The sequence below is a fragment of the Mastigoproctus giganteus genome, chromosome 4 (assembly GCF_048544385.1).
Source record: "Mastigoproctus giganteus isolate SK-2022 chromosome 4, ASM4854438v1, whole genome shotgun sequence".
Taxonomy (NCBI): Eukaryota; Metazoa; Arthropoda; class Arachnida; order Uropygi; family Thelyphonidae; genus Mastigoproctus; species Mastigoproctus giganteus.
This window is the reverse complement of record NC_143578.1, coordinates 66,121,285-66,140,894: the sequence shown is the minus strand read 5'-3', so window position 1 is coordinate 66,140,894 and position 19,610 is coordinate 66,121,285. Positions and strand designations below refer to the sequence as shown.

At 35.7% G+C, this 19,610-nt stretch overlaps 1 protein-coding gene across 2 annotated transcripts in view; it reads right to left on the bottom strand.

Moving 5' to 3' along the window:
* Window positions 1-2,737: 2,737 nt before the first annotated feature.
* wash (WASH complex subunit washout) overlaps window positions 2,738-19,610 on the bottom strand; it is a 93,028-nt gene continuing 76,155 nt past the window's right edge. For both annotated transcript variants that reach the window (XM_090371584.1, XM_090371585.1), the window contains exons 5-7: window positions 17,495-17,961; window positions 9,734-9,812; window positions 2,738-4,144 (exon numbers count right to left, since the gene is read on the bottom strand). In XM_090371584.1, coding sequence (XP_090227710.1) covers window positions 3,999-4,144; window positions 9,734-9,812; window positions 17,495-17,961 — 692 coding nt within the window. In that variant the 3' untranslated portion in view covers window positions 2,738-3,998. The remainder of the gene's footprint in view (window positions 4,145-9,733; window positions 9,813-17,494; window positions 17,962-19,610) is intronic.

The following is a 19,610-nucleotide window of genomic DNA, read 5'->3' as shown; positions in this document are numbered from 1 at the left end:
CACACAGCAGCAAAAATAGTTTTTGCTAGTAACATAGTTTAAGTGTGCTTCAAGTGTTTGTGAAAATTTGCTTACTGTTAATGTGGGCTAATAAAATAAAAAGAAAATCAGTATGAAGACAATTTGTCAGAGTAAAACTGGATGATCAAGCACATTGGTATACCAAAGGTGTTACTTTAATTAAAGAAATTCTTTGAAACTAATCTTTTAACAAGTAACTAAAAACTTTTATTTATACATCATACACTTTGAAAAAAATCACACTTTGCTTTTTTTTAAAATTTTTTTATTTTAACAACAAAAGCACAGCAATTTCAACGATTTATGAATATCTCATTACAAATATTTGGTCTCATGAAGAAGAAATTGTTACCGCACTTGATTTACATTGAGAATTAAATCCTTTCCATATTTCTGTGCTCAATTATTGCAATATTTACATCATTTACAAGATTTATGTAATCAGTAATACTATTCTGACCTGGGGGGGGGGAATTCTAAATGTAGTAGTAATTTTTTTTTTTTAATCATATTTTTCTCATTTCTTTTTGATATCACCTTCTGGAGGTTTATAATGTTGCCACTGATACACATTTTTCCTTTAACTTTTGCGACCAGTTCAAATGCACATCCAAATAAAGATGTGGTTTGCAAAAACTAATTTATGGATAGCAATACACTGTTTCTTTTGCACCCAGCAAAGCAGATGCAATGTTTTTTTTTTCTATTTGGTTCCAATTTCAGTCAGTCTGAAAGACAGCTGCAAACATAATTTCAAGTTTTGTTAACAGAACGCAATCTGACAACAGACTTAACAGCAAGGAAGGATGCACAATAATATATTTTCAAATTCCTATTGGGCACTAATTTTTTATAAGATTACAATTGGATGCCAATAGATATGTTTCATAAAACTGTTATTGCAAAATTTTCTATTTGATATGATTTTGGCAGTTTATATATCACATTTGCTGATACATAATTTTCCTTAATTTTGTTGCCACATCCAAGAAAGGTTCTGTCACAGCATCTTTTTCAAAAATTTGTTATAGTTAATGCACACAAGGTAAAGAGGTTGTGAAGTTTTTTTTTTTTTTGACAAGTACATTTCAATAGTACAATTTATACTGCTTCTCTCCCCCCGCTTTCTTTTGCATGCAGTATGTAGAAATTCTTCACAAAAGTGACATTTTGTCACCTGATAAGTCAATTCTCTAATGAAGCACAAATCTATTTTTGTACAAGATAGAAAAAAAAAAAAAACAAAGGTTAAAAAACCTAGTTTATCACATTGCATAGAATAGTAAACCAAAATGTTTTTCTAGCAAAACCTGAGTGCACGTTGCAATTTCAGAGAAAATAGTTACTGGAAACTTTTTTACATTATCTTTTTCTACCAGAACACAATGCTGCCCACTGAGAGTTAGGCTTAATGACATTTCAAACCTATTTGCTTGACAATTAACAGACATTTCTCAAATTTTAATAGACAAATTAAAAAAACCACTTTTTCCACAGTAGGGTTTGAGTGCTTAGCTATGCTTTTGATTGATTGATTGATTTGGTAGTTATTGGCGCATCGGCTTCTGTGGCCATATTGCACCTCCCAAGGTTTTTGCAGTACTTTGATCCAAGCCCGAGGCGGGAATCGAACCCGCGACCTTTGGGTTGCTGGGCAGGTACTTTACCCACTCGGCTAGCCCGGTCGGCGCTTAGCTATGCTGTGTATATATGTAGTTAAAGATTTACTGGAGTCAATGCTGCTTGAGGGTTAATCTACAAAATTTTTTTCTGATATTTATAATCAAGCACAATGCACCATTATTATAACCATCATCATTCTACTCTTCCGTTTGGCATGGGTTGAGTGCCTTAGATCTCGTTCTCCATTGTTGTCGATCTCTTGAATCATCTGTTGATAACTCTGAAATATTCATAATAACTGCACAATCATACACCAACTGTTATTAAAAATAGCGTTATGTTATATTGAAATAATGATGTAGATAAATGAAATAAATAGAATGATATAATAAAACTGATAAAAAGGTAACTGTCTGTACAATAAAATATGAAATTTTAAACTGCAAAAAAAAAATTATTTACATTAAAACAATGTAGAAAAAAACACAAGATGATAAAAGCGCTAAAACACCATAGCTTTCAGAGGCATCCGCCTACTTTTTCAACAGTGAGGTTTATCGTATGGCACATCCTTAAATATCGGCAGGCTCACAGTTCTCAGCATGGGCAGTATTCTCCTCGTGTGCACTGGAACCGGAAATGGCTCAGGAGCGTGCCAGGCAGAACCACTCATCCTGTCCAAGAACCACCGCCTCGAAAAGGGGATGAATGCGGATTTCCCTGTCTCTATTAATGGTATTGCTTTCAGAGGAACAAATCTGCAAGCTCTCGAGCCATTTGCGGTCCCAAAGTTTATGTGCCCAGTCGATGATAACAGCTTTGTTATTATCAATAATTTGTCTGTTTTACCTACATTGTTTTACTGTAAATAATTTTTTTTGCTATGATTTTGATATGTTTAAAATTTCATATTTTATTGTACAGACAGTTACCTTTTTATCAGTTTTATCTGGTGGAATTATATCATTCTATTTATTTTATTTATCTACATCATTATTTTAATATAACATAACACTATTTATATTTTTAATAACGGTTGGTGCATGATTGTGCAGTTATTATGAATATAACCCCAGCGAGAGGCCTATGAAGAGATAAGCCTGAAAGCCTGTGTTTTCCTTTATGCATTGGAGCCATTCTCTTTTGGGTCTTCCCGATGGTTTCTTATCTCCAATTATTCCTGTCAGTACTACATTAGGCAGCCTGTGTTGTTTCATCCGGTTCACATGTCAATGTCAACCACTGAAGTTGTTTTTTGTAGACCTGCTCTATTATTCTGCATTCAAAATTTAGATCTTCCTTACTTGTTCAATAGTTTTATGTACTCTCCAATTTGTTTTATTGATTTTCCTTAGACATCTCATTTCAAATGAGATTTTTGGCCTTTCTTTCTTATTTATTCTCCAATTCTCTGATCCATAAGTTGCTGTGGGTATGATGACAGTTTCATATAGTTTGAGATTTTATTGAAAAGATAGACATTGGATAATGCCCAAATAGAAGTTAAGCTTTGCTAGAAGAAAGTGCTGAAGTAAGTTTAGTTTGACCGATATTAGGGAAATGATTCCTTGAATTTGTATGAAAGGAATCTTGGCGTTACTATAATTAGGGGATTAATTTATGCACCATAGCATCATAGTAAGTTAGAGTTATTGAGATGCTAGATGGATGATATCTTGTCATGGTGCTCCCTATGCATTTAGCATTTCCAATAAAACCCAACAACAACCATTCTGGCAGAAAAGCATGTACACAGTACTGTTGTAATCATTTATGGATATGTTATTTTCTTTATTAATGATAAACCCAGTGTGGCGATATGTGGAGAGGCAGAAAAAGTTCTGTTTATTATTAGTAGTAGCAAATGATGCAAGAAAGTATGCTTATAAAACATCATAAAAAAAAAAAAAAAACCCTTTCCACATCACCTGTCTATCTAATCTATGTGACCTCCAACAAATTTCAAAGCTATTTTCATGCTGCTGCAATTTATTAAAACTGTGTCTACTGTTACTTGAAAACACAGGAGACAGCAGCACATACAGAAAGGTTAAGACAATTTATTATGTTAACAGAGATGCATTATTTGAAATAACTATGAAGAACATAAATATGTACATACTGGTCAGAGCAGGCATATGAAAACATAAACATACGTATACACCTGGAAAGGTTAATTAAAATTAATGCAAGTTTCAGAAGTATGAAGTCAGCAGACATTTGATACCTAAATATTTACAACAACAAAAAAAATTTAATGCATAAATTTCTGCGAACAGATTTTAAAATCTAATTTCTATCTTACTAAGGTTGGTCTCTGGAATCACTGCAAAAGATTCAGTTATGATCAATATTTAATCCCAATCATCTTCTCCAGTATTCTCAGTGGTTACTGGATGCGTAGGGGGCGGAATCATGGCAGATACTTTCTCCATAGCAGTGATGGCTGAAAAGGCAGGTGCTGATGCTGGACTTCCTTCCCCTACGCTATTTGTTCTTCCTGTATACAAAGATATAAAATTTCATACATAACTGGGTGGCAATATAATTATAATGTAAATTAAAATTCATGATAATTAAAGAATTCCTTCTCAGGGATTCTTTAATTTCATTGTTTTATCGCATTTTAATAGTATTTTATTCGTATTCCAGTGATTTAATTTCATTGTTTTATCGTACTTTTATCTCATTTTAATAGTATTTTATTCATATTCCAAATTCATGTTTATGACAAAATGTCTTCCTTCACTAGAAGTTGCATGGGAGGTTTAATATTTCTGCGATTGGGTTGGGGTTCACCACTGTGATCCTGGAGTGTTGGACTGTCCATGTATCAATAGTGAGGAACACATGAGTTTTAAATTATGTAATTTTGTTTCAACGTATCATTTCATAATTTATTCACATAAGATTTGGTAAAGAAGAAATCCTACTGACTGAATAAAAGGTAACTCCTTGTTTATTTCTAAAATTCTATGATAAACAATGTGCATAAACATTTAACACATATGACAACCTCATGTCACTATAAAATGCTACATCCTATTTTTTATACTGCACATTTTTCCACATGTTTCTTTCTTTGCAGATGTCTAATTATACTGCATTTTCTGCCACTTTAAAATCAAAAATTATATCTATATACAATAGAATAAGCAAGCCTTTTAACTTTTCCAAATTTTACAATAATGGTAAAAATTGTGCGTGTCTTTTGAAATTTTATGCTGTACTTCTCTGGCATCTTACTGTAAGACATTAATTAGTTTTACACACAAGTACAATGAAATGGTCATATTACACAGAACAATGCTGTTTTTCTAAGTTCCTATTTCAACATATATAGCATACATGACAACAAATTCATTGAACTAAGCAGAAATTTGCAAAATTTAAGTTTTACTTTTTTTTTTTTGAAAAAAGAAAAAGATATGGAAAAAGTATTTTACTGCAAAAAGACAGAGAAAAACTATATCAGGACAATGAGACAGAGAAGGGATCAAATTTAGTAATATGGGATGTTCTTCATAGTTTAAAATTTTCAGAGGTTGCATTTTTGGGAATTTTGTTTTCACTATATAGAGACAAATATGATATACGGAAGGAGAATCTTGCTAATATGGAGCAAATATCCCTTCCTTGCTAAAGGATAGGAGTCTTTCTGTATATCTGTTTATTACAAAGTTCAGTTAATATATATTACAGTCTGTTTTTGTCCCATGAAAAGCAAATTATATTATTTTTATTTATTCGTTTTTTTACACAAAGTTTAGTACAATCCTAATTAAAGTCTTAATTCATTAAAAAAAAAACAAAAAACCTTCAGAGTTGTGCAAAAAAAGCATTACTAATTTATTATACTGCAGGGCAGATGGTGATACAAAACTGAACTCACTCACTATTAGAAAATTTTCCAAGCCAAAGACATTTTAAAGTACATGTAGTTAACCAACTTCCATGTAATTATGAGACCAACAGAAGGAAGTTGCTTACTTGTACCAAGAAATAGCATTCAAAGTTGGCTGAAAATAGTTCCCTCCTACATTGAGGAGCAAGTACCTTATCAGACAATATTTATATACTCTCACCAAAGCATCAACAGCTTAGGTAAGAACATTATCAAAAAATATGGTCCAGCAAATAAATGCGATAGGATTGGTCTTTGAAGGAACATACTGATGACTTTGCTGGAGATTTTGAGGAGTTTAAGGTAAATGATGATAACATTATGTTAGCAATGCTAACATCAGAAGAGCTGCTGTCCACCAAGAAACATGACGTTTTCATTACTACTGAAGAAAGTGGAAGTTACAATGTCTGCTGTTTTTAATGTATGCAAGACAAAATGTGCAAATGAAATTGGATTTTTTTTCTCTTTAAATTAATTAATTTATTAAAGATTTAACTGGTTTCATGTTTCCTTTAATATTAATTATATATTTTCATTTCAATTATGAGGACCGCTGTCCAATAAAGAATGATCGATTTCTTTTTCACAACATATCTTTATTAATCATCCATATTTTGATGGTCCTTTTCAAAGTAGTCCCCAGGTGATGAAATGCGCTTACTCTAACATTTTTGTCATTTTTCAAAAACATGGTGGAAGCCATTTTTTGGCATTCATTTGAGAATTGCTTCCGATATCTTTACAACTTTTGACGACTGGAAATGTTGCCTTCACAATTCCTTCTTCAACTTTGGAAATAAAAAAAAAATTATTTCAAGTTGCAAGGTCAGGGCTGTAGGGTGGATGAACACATTTGACATTAATGCTGGCTAAGTACTTGGTGACAGTATAAGCAATGTGAGGTCTTGCATTGTTGTGATTCAGCATCCACCCACCTGCATGTAGTTAGCAACAAATGTGACCCCGCAAAGTGTGCAGCACAGTTCTGTAGTAAGATCCTGTAACAGTCGAATGACATAGTAAAACCTGCTGGTAAACCATTCCTTGCATGTCAAAAAAATGAGATGACCATAACCTTTCCTGAAGAAGCCAACTTTTTTTGGTGCTGGTGATGACAAAGACTTCCAAACAGCTTTGTTGCTTACCTAGAGTAAGCAACAGAGCTTTGGTGCTTACTCTCTGGGGTGAAATGATGAAGTCATGTCTTATCCACCATTATTACCTTGTGCAGAACTTCACCACCTTCGGTAATTGCAAAACATCACTGTGCAAATCTGAACAGTGGTGTTTTGCAGCTCCTGACAAATCTCCATGAGAACATGCCATTGCTCAAGTGTGAGTAGTCTTGGAACCCAGTGCACAAACACATGTCCTAAGAAAATGGACGTGCTCCCTACTGATATTCTCAGCATCTCTGCAGGTTGCCTTACTGTTATATGATAATCTTCTCTCACAATTACAGAAGTGTTTATGATTTGTGACAGTAGTGTTGGAGCTCCAGGACTGCCTATTTTTGTTATTGAATCAAGTCCATCTTTAAACATTCTAAACCACCTGAGAGCTGTACTATATGGAAGCATAGATTCACCATAAGCCTCTTTTAACATTTCATATGCACTTTTTTTGTGGATGGAAAGAAAATTTGAGAACAGCATACTGTTCCTCACATGTGTCATATCCATTGTTACACAGGCATAAACATGATCGGCTGGCAAGGTCACACTGTGCACACGAGTCAACTGTGCAGTTGCCATGTAATGCAGCTTCAGTTTTAAATTCTGCAGTTCAGTTAGAAATAGCAAGCAGTACAGTTCTGTGTGAAAAATTATGTTCATTCTTCGTCGTATATTTTTTATTTTCTCATGGCTTCCCTTATATATAAAATAAAATTTAAACCAAGTATTATTTATCAAGTTTAAGTTAACATTAACACACATTTACTATTGAAAATGCCAAGTTTTGACATTTTTAGTAGACTTATTACAAAACCTGAAAATTTAGGTCTCTTGATCTTTGTATTAATGAGATTATATTGTACTGCTATTCTATGATAAACATAACTGTTCTATATATTTAGAACTTTCTTTTATGCCTTTCCATAGCGATCATAATATTTTACCACAGCAGTAATTGACAATTCCAGTATTTAAGCCTAACCTCCTATCATATACAACTTGATATGTATGATGGGAGGTAGACTAATTTTTGTGCTTATTTTCATTAACTTTCTCTATTTCTGTATACTCCTTTTCAATATACTAAATACAGTATTCATATGATTTTTTCACAGTGCTGTATCCTATGCACCAATATGACAGCAGTTCCTTTGAAAACAAGCTTTTTCCAATAAGATTTATACTACAGTACAAATCTGAGCAGGTTGACAGTAGACCATCCGTTAGCACAGAAAATAATACCCTACAATTTCAAAACCTTGATTAAACAGGCCAGTCATCTAATAATGCAGAAAATTCTTTGTGTAGTATGACAAAACCATTAAGAGAATTTACTGATGAAAAAAATAAGCATAAAACATTAAACTAAACTCACTTTATTACTAAAATAAAATAAAGCTAACTACTCATGGGAGTTTACAAACTTGGAACTTAATCTGGATAATCTTTCGTTATATACTGTTCTGGAGCTGTAAAACAAGAAATAACAAAAGAAATTTTGAAGTTAACTTCAAAATCTATTTTCCTTATTTCTGTGATTACTGCATATGCCTGTAGTTGTATGAATTTCAATTAATCAATTTAAAAAATTGTTTCATTAATATTGTTTTTGTCTTTTCATTTACTTATTACCAAACCATAAGACATTTTTTTTTTCTTGGAAAATATTGCCCAAAATTCCCCTGCATTTTATGGTCCAATGATGTTTTTATCTTTAGTGGTGGTTAGGTAATGTAAGGTCAACACATTCATGTGGCCTTTTGTAAAGCTAGCTTTTCTTCTTCATCAGTGTGTGTGTGTGTGTGTGTGTGTGTGTGTGTACACGCACGCATCAGATCAAGTAACGAAGGTAAAAAAAAAGTTTTTAGCCAGCGGCTACTAGGCATCTTAATTAACACACCCTTTAAATCACTTATGTGCGAGAAGCATACAAACTTTGTATGCTTCTGAATGGAGGCACCAAATGATGATCTGACACAAGATCATAAATTTCAAGTTACTGTTACACCAAGTTGCAGCTGCTTTAGAATTTAATGCAAAAAACTGCCACAATTTATACTGTACAAATTTATTAATTTAGTAACCCTTTCATGATTAAATTACTTCATGAAATTTTGTAAAAATGTAAAAATGAAAACTTCATAATATAAATGCTTTTAAATAGTAATTTCTTCTTACTTTTGATCTTAATTGCCCATTATTAGAGTAAAACTGACAAAAAACAAAATAAGAATTCTTAATTCTTTTTGGACTGGCTTTGGTCCTGGGGTAACATGTGCAGATGCAAATTTGCATATTGTGATATTGAGATAAAGCCTGTATGCTGGCTGCAAGGAAATACTGTAGTTACAATGAAGTTGTGAACTCTTCTGTTCTCAGTTGCCAGAGTATAACTGGACAGACATTTATTTATTTGTAGAAGTTTGTATGCAAAGAAACTATAAAAACCCAGGAGGGGGGAAAGTTGCTTTCTTTAACACTGTAAAAGAAGTTCATTACAGTGCTGCAAATGATCATAATGCTAGAAGTGCAATGTACGTATGCATGTGTGTACACTCTCTCTGAAGCCTTGCAGTGAGAAGTTAATACCTAATTTTTGAGAAGCAATACAATCTGTATTTAGCACCAACATCAACTAAAATAAGGCAAAAAAAAAAAAAACAAGTTGTTTCTAATGCAAAATGAAAAGCTTCCATGCTTAAAAACGGAAGCAACTGATACTGTATTGTCTTAAATTTCCATTCAATGAATTGACAATGGTTCAAGATGAAAATTATAATTTTATGAATCTAAAATATTTGTGCAAGCCAAACACAGCACAAGCTTAGAGTTAGGGATCCCTGAATTAATGGTAAAATTAAGATTAAGATTAAATAAAGATTTACATTAAGGTGAAAATCATAGCTTAGGGTTTAAGTAAAATTTTAATGCATAGCACGATCTTATTCATATGTATGTATCAGAAAGAACTTCTCTTTGGTTATTATTAGTCTTGTTTAACATTTACCTGATATGCCTTTTCTCCTTAATCGTAGTTTATTAGATAAGTCTGTTATTAAGTCACCAGAACTTAGTGTTTGCTCCTCCTGCAAAACAAAACAAAGAGCAACAAGTATATAAATAAATTTGAAACTTCCAAAACAGCAGTGAATACTTAATCATATTTTTATATATTAGTACTGCTCCATTAAAAACATCTTTCTTTTGGCTGAAAATGTTATGGTTTAACAGACCAACACCCCAAAATCTGGGATAAATTAGTTTAATTTGAAGGGGGGGGGCACCAATCACTAATATTTTCTCCCTGCCAAAAAGTAGCCGCTCAATCCAGCTGAAAATTTTTCCAAACTCTCCAACCTTGGCAGGTAGTTTATTCCAATGATCCACAACTTGATCTTAGAAGGTTTTACATTTGTATTCAGTGGTTCTTGTTTTTCCCACCAGTAAGAATAAAAAATTCATTGTTCATTTTACTGATTTCTTTAAAGTCTTAAACACCTTAAACATCTAGATTGCTGAATACTGCCTTGCAGTATTCAGCAATCCTTCACCTATTTTAGAGGTGCTGTCTAATCAAATCTTGCTACCCTCACTAATTTGATTACCCTTCTTTGAACCCTCTCTAAAAGCTGTCTTTTTTTTTTTTTTTTTTTTCAGGTGTGACCTACATACCCGAATGCAATATTCCAAATGCATTCTTGCACTCGTACAAAGGGACAGTAACATCCTTTATTTGTGCAGGATCTATAAATTATAGACATGAAACCCTGTACTTGCCTCTTTACACTGCATGGTAAACTTGATATCTAATTGTATTATAACTCTTAAGTCATTCTTATTCTGAACTACTTTTAACTCCTTTCCTGCTAGCTTATAAACAACTCCTGGATTTCTGTTCCCAAGGTGCAAAACCTTTCATTTAAGAGCACTGAATGTCAATTGCCATGTATCAGATCATATCTGGCATATGGCAATTAAAATTCAGTGCTCCTAAATGATAGGTCTTGCCGTTGTTGTTATTTGGTTTTTAGGAGCATTAGCAACTAAGGCCATATTGCTCCGGGGATATGCAGTGGTCATTCCCTGACCTTTCCACATCCTCCATATTTGGTGGTCACGGGCTCGAACCCCGGTCTAATCAAGAAACGTGTGTTACGCACTGCTGGATAGGTCTTGCACGGAACAAAACCAATCCAAGGCATTTTAAGTGGCATGGCCTGGTTCTGATCATTAACTAACCAATTTGAAGGAAGAAAACCTTCAAATCATCAGTGTGAATACCCAATAACCAATGGTTATTTAACAATGACTACTGACCACCACGAAATTTTTAACATTCCCCAGATGGCCATTCTGGCACCTCATCTGTGGAAAGGTCTGCATAATTGCATAACAGACTTCCTCATTTATATCACATCGAACAGAACCATTCACATGTCCAAGTGAACCTGTCTACTCCACTGAAAGATATGAAGGGGGGGATAAATACTGCTAACTTAAAATAAGGTGAAGTTAAATGGATAAAGAGCCTGTTTTAAGAGTTTTAAGGGCCTGCCCTTAAAACCCTCATATTCCAACAGAGAGGGGTGGGAACAAAAATAACAAGACATTTAAAAATAGAACAAAAAGGAATTATTCAGGTACTATTACCATAAAATAAGGCAACATTAAGAGCAAGAAATAAGGAAAGAAAGAAGAGTGCTCTTCCAGCATTCATTTCCTATGAGAGAGAGAGAAATTACACCAAAGAAAATTAAAAGGAAAACAAAAACAAAAAGCCTTACTCTATCAAAATTAGAAACTGAGAAATAAAATGAAAGAAATTAAAATTCCTGCAAAAATCACTAAGTTTAACAAATATTTAATGAAAAACTGCATAAGTATGCCACATCTCCAACCCTACACAAATCAAGTTTAAGTAGGGTTAGATATGTCGGATTAGAGATTTCACTTCAATTTATAACAGAGAGGGGTGGGAACAAAAATAATATTATTTTGTGACTTTCTGATTAATTTGGTGTATTTATTCTTTACTCGGCCTTGTAATTGCATAAAAGTATCGGTAAGGGTATCCACATGTTTGCAACTCCGCTGAACGAGAAGTTCTTTAGCCATATTTAGCCGCTTGATTGAATATTTTTTACATCGAATTATTTCTGTAAGTAGCTTATAGACCTAGTAAGGATTGTTAGTTTATTCTGAATTGAGACAGCGAGATTTGAAAGTTAATTAATACTTAAGTGTCCGTAGATATAAAGTTCGTAAGTTCCTGCCTTTGTGATACGTACTAGATAGCGTTAGTTGAACTTCATTAGCAGTTAAATTGTACTTTTAAATAAATACATATAACGACTTAGATTACAAACGTAACATAATTAATTATATTTAACATAATTAATAACATAACATAATTATAATTAATTAATAAATTAATAGAATCATGACTCAGATCAGAGCAGCAAAGCAAAAGGCTCAAGCTAATGGAAGTGCTGTGGCTCAGAGCAGAACTGAGGGGGGCAGTTGTCCTCTGACTCATAGCCTTATAAAATGCACTGTTTGCTTGATGTTTGCAGAGCAATCGGGTATGGGACATGATACTGCCATGGGGGATGTCTTTGTGTGTGCGCGATGCAAGGAGTGTATCGATATCAGGCAAGAACTCAGCGTTCTTGTGGGCCTATATGAGAGCTTGAAGGACAGGGTGGATGCCCTCGAAGAAACTAAATTGAGGGGCCCATCAAGCTCTCAGCTGCCCACATCAACGCCAGAGCTTGCACTTGGGCATCACGTGACACAGAGGCAACCCCCAAGGCAGAATGCGCTGGTCCCGAAGGAACTAGTAGTTGTTGGTGACTCTATTGTCAGGGAAACGGGGAACATGCTTTGTAAAAAGGATAGGTGGAACAGGACCAGGGTATGTCTGCCAGGGGCAAAGGTTGATGACGTTGTAGAGCAAATATCATCTTTTAAGGGCACAAAAGGTGATATAGTTGTACACGTTGGCACTAATGATATTAAGAGTAGGAGACCGGCAGAATTACTTAACAAATACAGGTCACTGTTGAACAAAAGCCGAGAATTAGGGTTGAATTTGAAAGTGTCTGCAATTAAGCCCAGACACGATAGGAGGGAGTATATGATGAGAGCCTTGTCGATCAATTCGGCCCTGGAAAGATTGTGCAAGGCTCAAGGGGTAGAATTTTTTTCAGCCTGGACTGTACTTGTTAACAGGAGAGATTGCTTCTACAGGGATGGGATACACTTAAATAGAAAGGGTGCAAGAATATTTGCTGATGCTATCGAGGCAGTGTTAGGTGGGTCGGAAAACTGCTAGCTTAGGGGGGGAGGACAAAGACCAATAGATTGACAGTAGCCACTGGCAGAGGTGAAAGAGATTCTTGCACTGCTTCTATTAGAATGAGCAGAAGCCTGAAAAACAAGATGCATGATATTTCAGAGATTGCTGGGAGCCATTGCGGTACAAGTAAACACATGGGTTGTGTTAGGGTAGCTAAGAATAGACACAGGTGCAGGTATGCTTGCGTGTACACCAATGCTAGGAGTTTAGTAAACAAATTTGATGAATTTGAGGTATTGCTCAAAACATCAAAGGCAGATATTGTTGGGATATCAGAGACGTGGTGTCACACAGATATAAGGGATGCAGAACTGGAATTTGGGGAGTACAACATCTACAGAAAGGATAGGAAGGGGGGAGGTGTTATGCTATTAGTTAAGAAACACATAAAAACCAAGGAAGTGAAGCCAGTCGAGATCGCTGGACAGTGCAGTGTTGAGTCAGTTTTGTGTGACATAAGCATTGGGAGATCAAAATTGAGAGTAGGAGTGTGCTATAGGCCTAATGACTCTGATGAGTATAATAAGGAACTGCACAGGGAAATAGAGTGGGCCAGTAAATCAGAGTGTCTTATAATGGGAGATTTTAATTTCCCAGATATTGACTAGAATTTGGGGGCTGGTCACTCACACACTAGCAGGGCATTTGTGGATTTATTGGATGATTGTTTTCTACATCAGCATGTTCGGGAGGCAACTAGAGGGAGTAATACTCTTGATTTGATTATCAGCAGTGATTCTTCATGCATTAAGAATCTGCAGATAAATGAACCACTAGGTGGCAGTGATCACAGTGTGCTGAAGTGGGATTTACTCAAAGAGGTAACTACCAATTAGGGGTAAACGGAAGGGTTATTGCTTCCGTAAAGGCTACTACGATGGACTGAGACAGTATTTAAATTCAATACAGTGGGACCAACTGATGATGTTACCAACAGCAAATTCAAAATGGGAAGCATTCAAAGAACTTATCTTGGAAGCTACTAGGCTTTACATACCAACTAAGAAATATTGTTCAAGGTTTAGGCCAAAATGGATGTCAGATGAACTAATGAGGCATATGGCAGAGAAGAAAAATGCATGGGATACTTACAAATTAACACATGACACAGAAGCCTACGATAGATACAAGTTGATATGCAACCAAGTTACAAAGGAGGTTAGGCAGGCGAAGGCAGATTACGAGAAATCCTTGGCAAGGGATGAAAAGAAAAACAGCAAAGAGTTCTTTTCTTATGTAAACTCTAGAAGGAAGGGGATGAATCAGATTGGTCCACTTGATATTGATGGGTCAACTGTTGATGATCCTGCTCAGGTAGTTAACAAACTAAATGAATATTCTGCATCGACATTCACACATGAGGAGTTATTCAGCAAGGGGAATGCCAGAGGTTTATTCAACTCTAGCAGTAAGCTACAGAATCTTGAAATAACTGAGAGTAAAGTGGAGGAGAAATTCTTGAAGATAAACACAAGAAAGGCACCTCGGGTGGTGGGATCTATCCAGTTATATTAAAGGAGGCAGCAAAGGAAGTAAGCAAACCCTTAGCCATAATTATGAGAGCTTCCTTGGACTCAGGGGAGGTACCCATAGACTGGAAATGTGCAAATGTGACCCCAATTCACAAAGGAGGATCAAAGGCTGACACAAGTAATTATAGACCTGTGAGTTTAACTTCTGTTCCAGGAAAATTAATGGAGGCACTGGTTAAAGAAGCACTGCAGGATCATTTAGACATGACTTCAGTTATAGCTCAGACACAGCATGGTTTTGTTAAGGGGAAGTCTTGCCTGACCAATTTGATTGGATACTATGATGCAGTCACAAAAGAACTGGATGCAGGGAATAGCTTTGATATTATATACTTGGATCTTAGAAAGGCTTTTGATACTGTTGCACATGGAAGACTGCTACACAAATTGCAGCAGTGTGACATTGGAGGCAAATTGCTGCTATGGATAAAGGGGTGGTTGAGGGGGAGAAGACAGAGAGTGGTAATCAATGGACACTGCTCATCGTGGACTAATGTTATTAGTGGAGTCCCTCAGGGCTCAGTGTTGGGTCCATTATTGTTTTCTGTATTTATAAATGATATTGATGATGGTATATCAAGCTTAATGTCCAAGTTTGCAGACGATACAAAGGTTGGCAGGGTTGTCACGGACACTACTGACACTATGCTGCTGCAACAGGATCTGGAAAGGTTGAGCAGATGGGCTGAGAGGTGGCAAATGAAGTTTAACATTGACAAATGTAAAGTACTACACATGGGAAACAGCAACCCCAGAGTAAAGTATCAACTCTGTGGTACTACACTGACAGTGGTAGAGAATGAAAGGGACTTGGGGGTGGTTGTGCAGGCAGATATGAAGTTCTCTGAGCAGTGCAGACGGGCTGCAAGAGTAGCTCATGGAGTATTGTCAATGATATACAGGAATTTTTCTAGCAGGGATAAGGTGGTGATTATTCCCTTGTATAAGGCAATGGTCAGGCCACACCTAGAGTACTGTATACAGGTCTGGAGGCCTCATTTCAAGAAGGATGTAGAGCTGCTGGAACGAGTACAGAGAAGGGCAACAAGATTAGTGAATGGAACAAAGGGGTGCTCTTACGAAGAAAGGCTTAAGTTTTGCAAATTACAGTGTCTGGAGACTAGGCACCAGCGAGGTGATCTGATAGAGGTGTATAAAGCCTTGAATGGTTTGAGCATGCTCAATGCTGATGGGATTCTTCCTCTAGCTCAGAATAATCACCTGACAGGGCATAAATTCAAATTGAGGAAAGACAGATGTAGGACAGACGTGCGGAAATTTGCCTTTAGCCAGCGGGTGGTTGGTTGGTGGAACAGACTTCCATCCCTTGTCGTGGAGGTTGATGGCCTAAATAAGTTTAAGGCTCAGCTGGACAGGTATTTTGAACGAACAGAGGGGTGAAGTGGAAGTGGGTTTTTTTTTTTTTTTTTGGCTGATGCTGCATAAGCTTGATTTCTTGCATCAAATGCCTCTACTAATGCTAATAGAGTGGATGTGAGCTGCAAAGTGCAAGATCTGCTAATAAACAGGAAAACCAAAAAAAAAAAAAAAACTAACCAGATTACAAAACTTCTACTGTTTGTTTTGTTTGAGGATTTATTGGCATCTATGGCCATAGTGCACCAGACTGTTACTGTGGTGATTAAAACCTCATCAGTGGGAACTTAAGCTGTGCAAAATAAATCCAAATGACACAAAATATACATTTCTATAAACATAATTGCCAACTTCTGACTTTGAAAAGCTGCAGAATAAGCAGGAGAAATGTTTTTTTTTTTTTTTAATCTAGACTTTTTTTTGGACCTAAAATTAAATTTCAATTCCATACAATTTAATTTTATTTTTTATTGATTGATACAACTACATATTTGCTGCAGTTTTTTTTTTTTTTTTTTATATGATGACTGCAGCAAATATGTAGTTTTCTATGTCAGTATTTTTCTCTTGATTGACAATATTAAATCCATCATAAAATTAAAATATCATTTCTGTCTGTATTGGAAATATAATTTTTTAAAAAATTATTTTTTTAACTAAAGTGGTTGTGCAGGCTGATTTTTGCAACCAAGGTTGTCAATGAGTTGTACTTGGCACATCAACTACTTTGGTTATAATGTGCTGAATTCATATGACCCCATATGTGATCTTTTTATTATGTAGTGTTTGTAGAAGTATGTGCTCGATGGCATATTGCAGATGGCTTTGGGTGAAGAAGCCTTAAAGAATCCTTCCAGTCACAAATGGGACTGGAACACATACTATCCCAGAGGACATGATGCATGAAAAATAATTTTTAATAGTTTAAAATTTCAACAAAGCTTCTTCCTAAACATTATTTTGTCTTTTGGGGCAAAAAAAGAAAGAAAAAAAGTAGAGTTACTATGTAACTCTACCTTTTTAACTCTACTAATTCTACAGATATATACAGAGTTACATAGTAACTCTGTATATATCTGTAGGTTCCATTTCCACTGGTAACTGGTTCTGGAGTTGCACTGCATTTGTAAGTTTATACAGCAATTTTTCCATCTTTTTATGATCTGAAATTTTGTAATTCTGGGATTGAGGGCTGAATTTTCTTTATATGCATTCTATAAGAATGCACACCACTATCAAGTGACATGTATGAATGCTCCCCCCGCCACTTATGAAACCATTATGGATATTGTGGGGTTTTATTATTACATGTACAAAGTCTCCTTTGTATATTATAGTTTTTGCAACATCATATTCCCCATTTTTATCTAATTCAATGCAAGTAAATCTGCACTCACTGCACTGTGCTTGCATGATGACATACAAAATTCTATAAAAATGCAGTGAAATAATTTAACCAGAATGGCATTTTCATATTTGCAAACTGTATGAAATTAATTACCTTTTTCTTCTTCTTGGCTTCAATTTTTCTATCTTGGACACTTCTTAGTTTAGCTTTGCCACCAGCCTGCCTTATGGATTCTAGAAGATTTGCTCTGGCATCTCCTGGATTGGTAACTGATTCTGGAGCACCACTGACCACCTTCTTATGTTCTCCTTCGTTAGGACTTGATGATGCATTTTCTGAAAGTGGTGGTGGAGGGGGTGGTGGTGGAGGTGGTGGAACTCCTGTAGGCACTGGAGGAAGAGAAGGTGGAGGTGGGGGTGGTAGTGGAGAAGGAGGAACAGAAGGAAGATTATTTTCTGAAGGAGGAGGCAGTAGTGAAGGAGGAGGCGGAGGTGGTCCAAGTTCAATGCCATGCATATCTCCAGCTACAAAAGATGGTAAATCAGGTAACAGACCACTAAGTAAAGAAGGTGCTATAGATGGACCCAAATCAGCATTGTACAAGAGATCATCAGCAACACCTGCAATTTGAAAATAATTACTGAAATATAAGTGTTTAAAATATCTATGTGGGTTATCTAACTCTTTTTAATATATTAAATCTTATACTATGTATATATTAAGTGCAATAGCATCATTAATACACAGCCATTTCTGAATAAACAGAATATTTATAAGGCAGCATCGTTTTAAGTTAAATCTCATATCGTGAATACCTTCACAATGAGTTGCCATGATATTGCACTACTTCAAATAAGTAACGCTTCACCTAAGGAGAAGACTAATGTTACTTATTCTCAGATAGGTACCACCACCCAGACGGCACCATTTCAGGGCTATTTTGTATTTGTGTGGTATAATAACTCTACTATCCAGTTGTCCCTATTGGACTTAGAAAAGCAAAAAGGTAGAGGGAAAGTAATAGTAGGAGTGGAAGAGGAAAAGAAACGGTGTAGAAGAATGAAAGGGACAGTAACTCCTTCAACTCACACCACTCAAAAACTCAAACTCCTTGAATAGGCAATGCTTCCCTAGTGGAGAAGGCTGTTGTTACCTATTCTTGAAAACTCTGGACATCATCAGGCTCTCCCTGGTGCCATTTCAGGGCTACTTTGTATATGTGTGGGTTTGTTATTTGTTTGTTTATTTGGTTTTTAGGAGCACTAGCAACTAAGGCCATATTGCTCCGGGATATGCGGTGGTCATTCCCTGACCTTTCCGCATCTTCCATATTTGGTGGTGACGGGCTTGAACCCCGGTCTAATCAAGTAGCGTATGCTACGCACTGCTGCTCCTTCCCACCTGGCTACAGAGGCGGCACTATATGTGTGGGATAATAACTCGACTATCCACTTGTCTCTATTAGACTTAGAAAAGCAAAAATGTAGAGGGAAAGTAACTCCCTCGACTCACACCACTCAAAAACTCAAACTCCTTGAATAGGCAACGCTTCCCTGGGGAAGACTGTTGTTACCTATTCTTGGAATCTCCGGACATCATCAGGCTCCCCCTGGTGCCGTTTCAGGGCTATTTGGCCCTTCTTCAGTGGGTGGATAGGTACCCAAGTGATGCAATGAAGACAAAACAGTTATGAAGTATAACTCCACAATATGAGAGATGGTGTATGATGTATTTAGACTAAGATGCATTTAGGGCTAAAGCCTCAAGCTGCAAACAAATTTAAACTATGTATATATTAAGTGCAATACCATCATTAATACACAGCCATTTCTGAATAAACAGAATATTTATAAGGTGGCATCGTTTTAAGTTAAATCTCATATTGTGAATACCTTCACAACTCGTTGTGAAGGTATTCACAATATGAGCTTGAGGCTTTAGCCCTAAATGCATCTTAGTCTAAATACATCATACACCATCTCTCATATTGTGGAGTTATACTTCATAACTGTTTTGCCATCACTGCATCACTTGGGTAGCTACCCACCCACCGAAGAAGGGCCAAATAGCCCTGAAATGGTGCTGTCTGGGTGGTGGTACCTATCTAAGAATAAGTACCATTAGTCGTCTCCTTAGGTGAAGCGTTACTTATTCGAAGTAGTGCAATATCATGGCAATTCGTTGTGAAGGTATTCACAATATGAGATTTAACTTAAAACGATGCCGCCTTATAAATATTCTGTTTATTCAGAAATGGCTGTGTATTAAT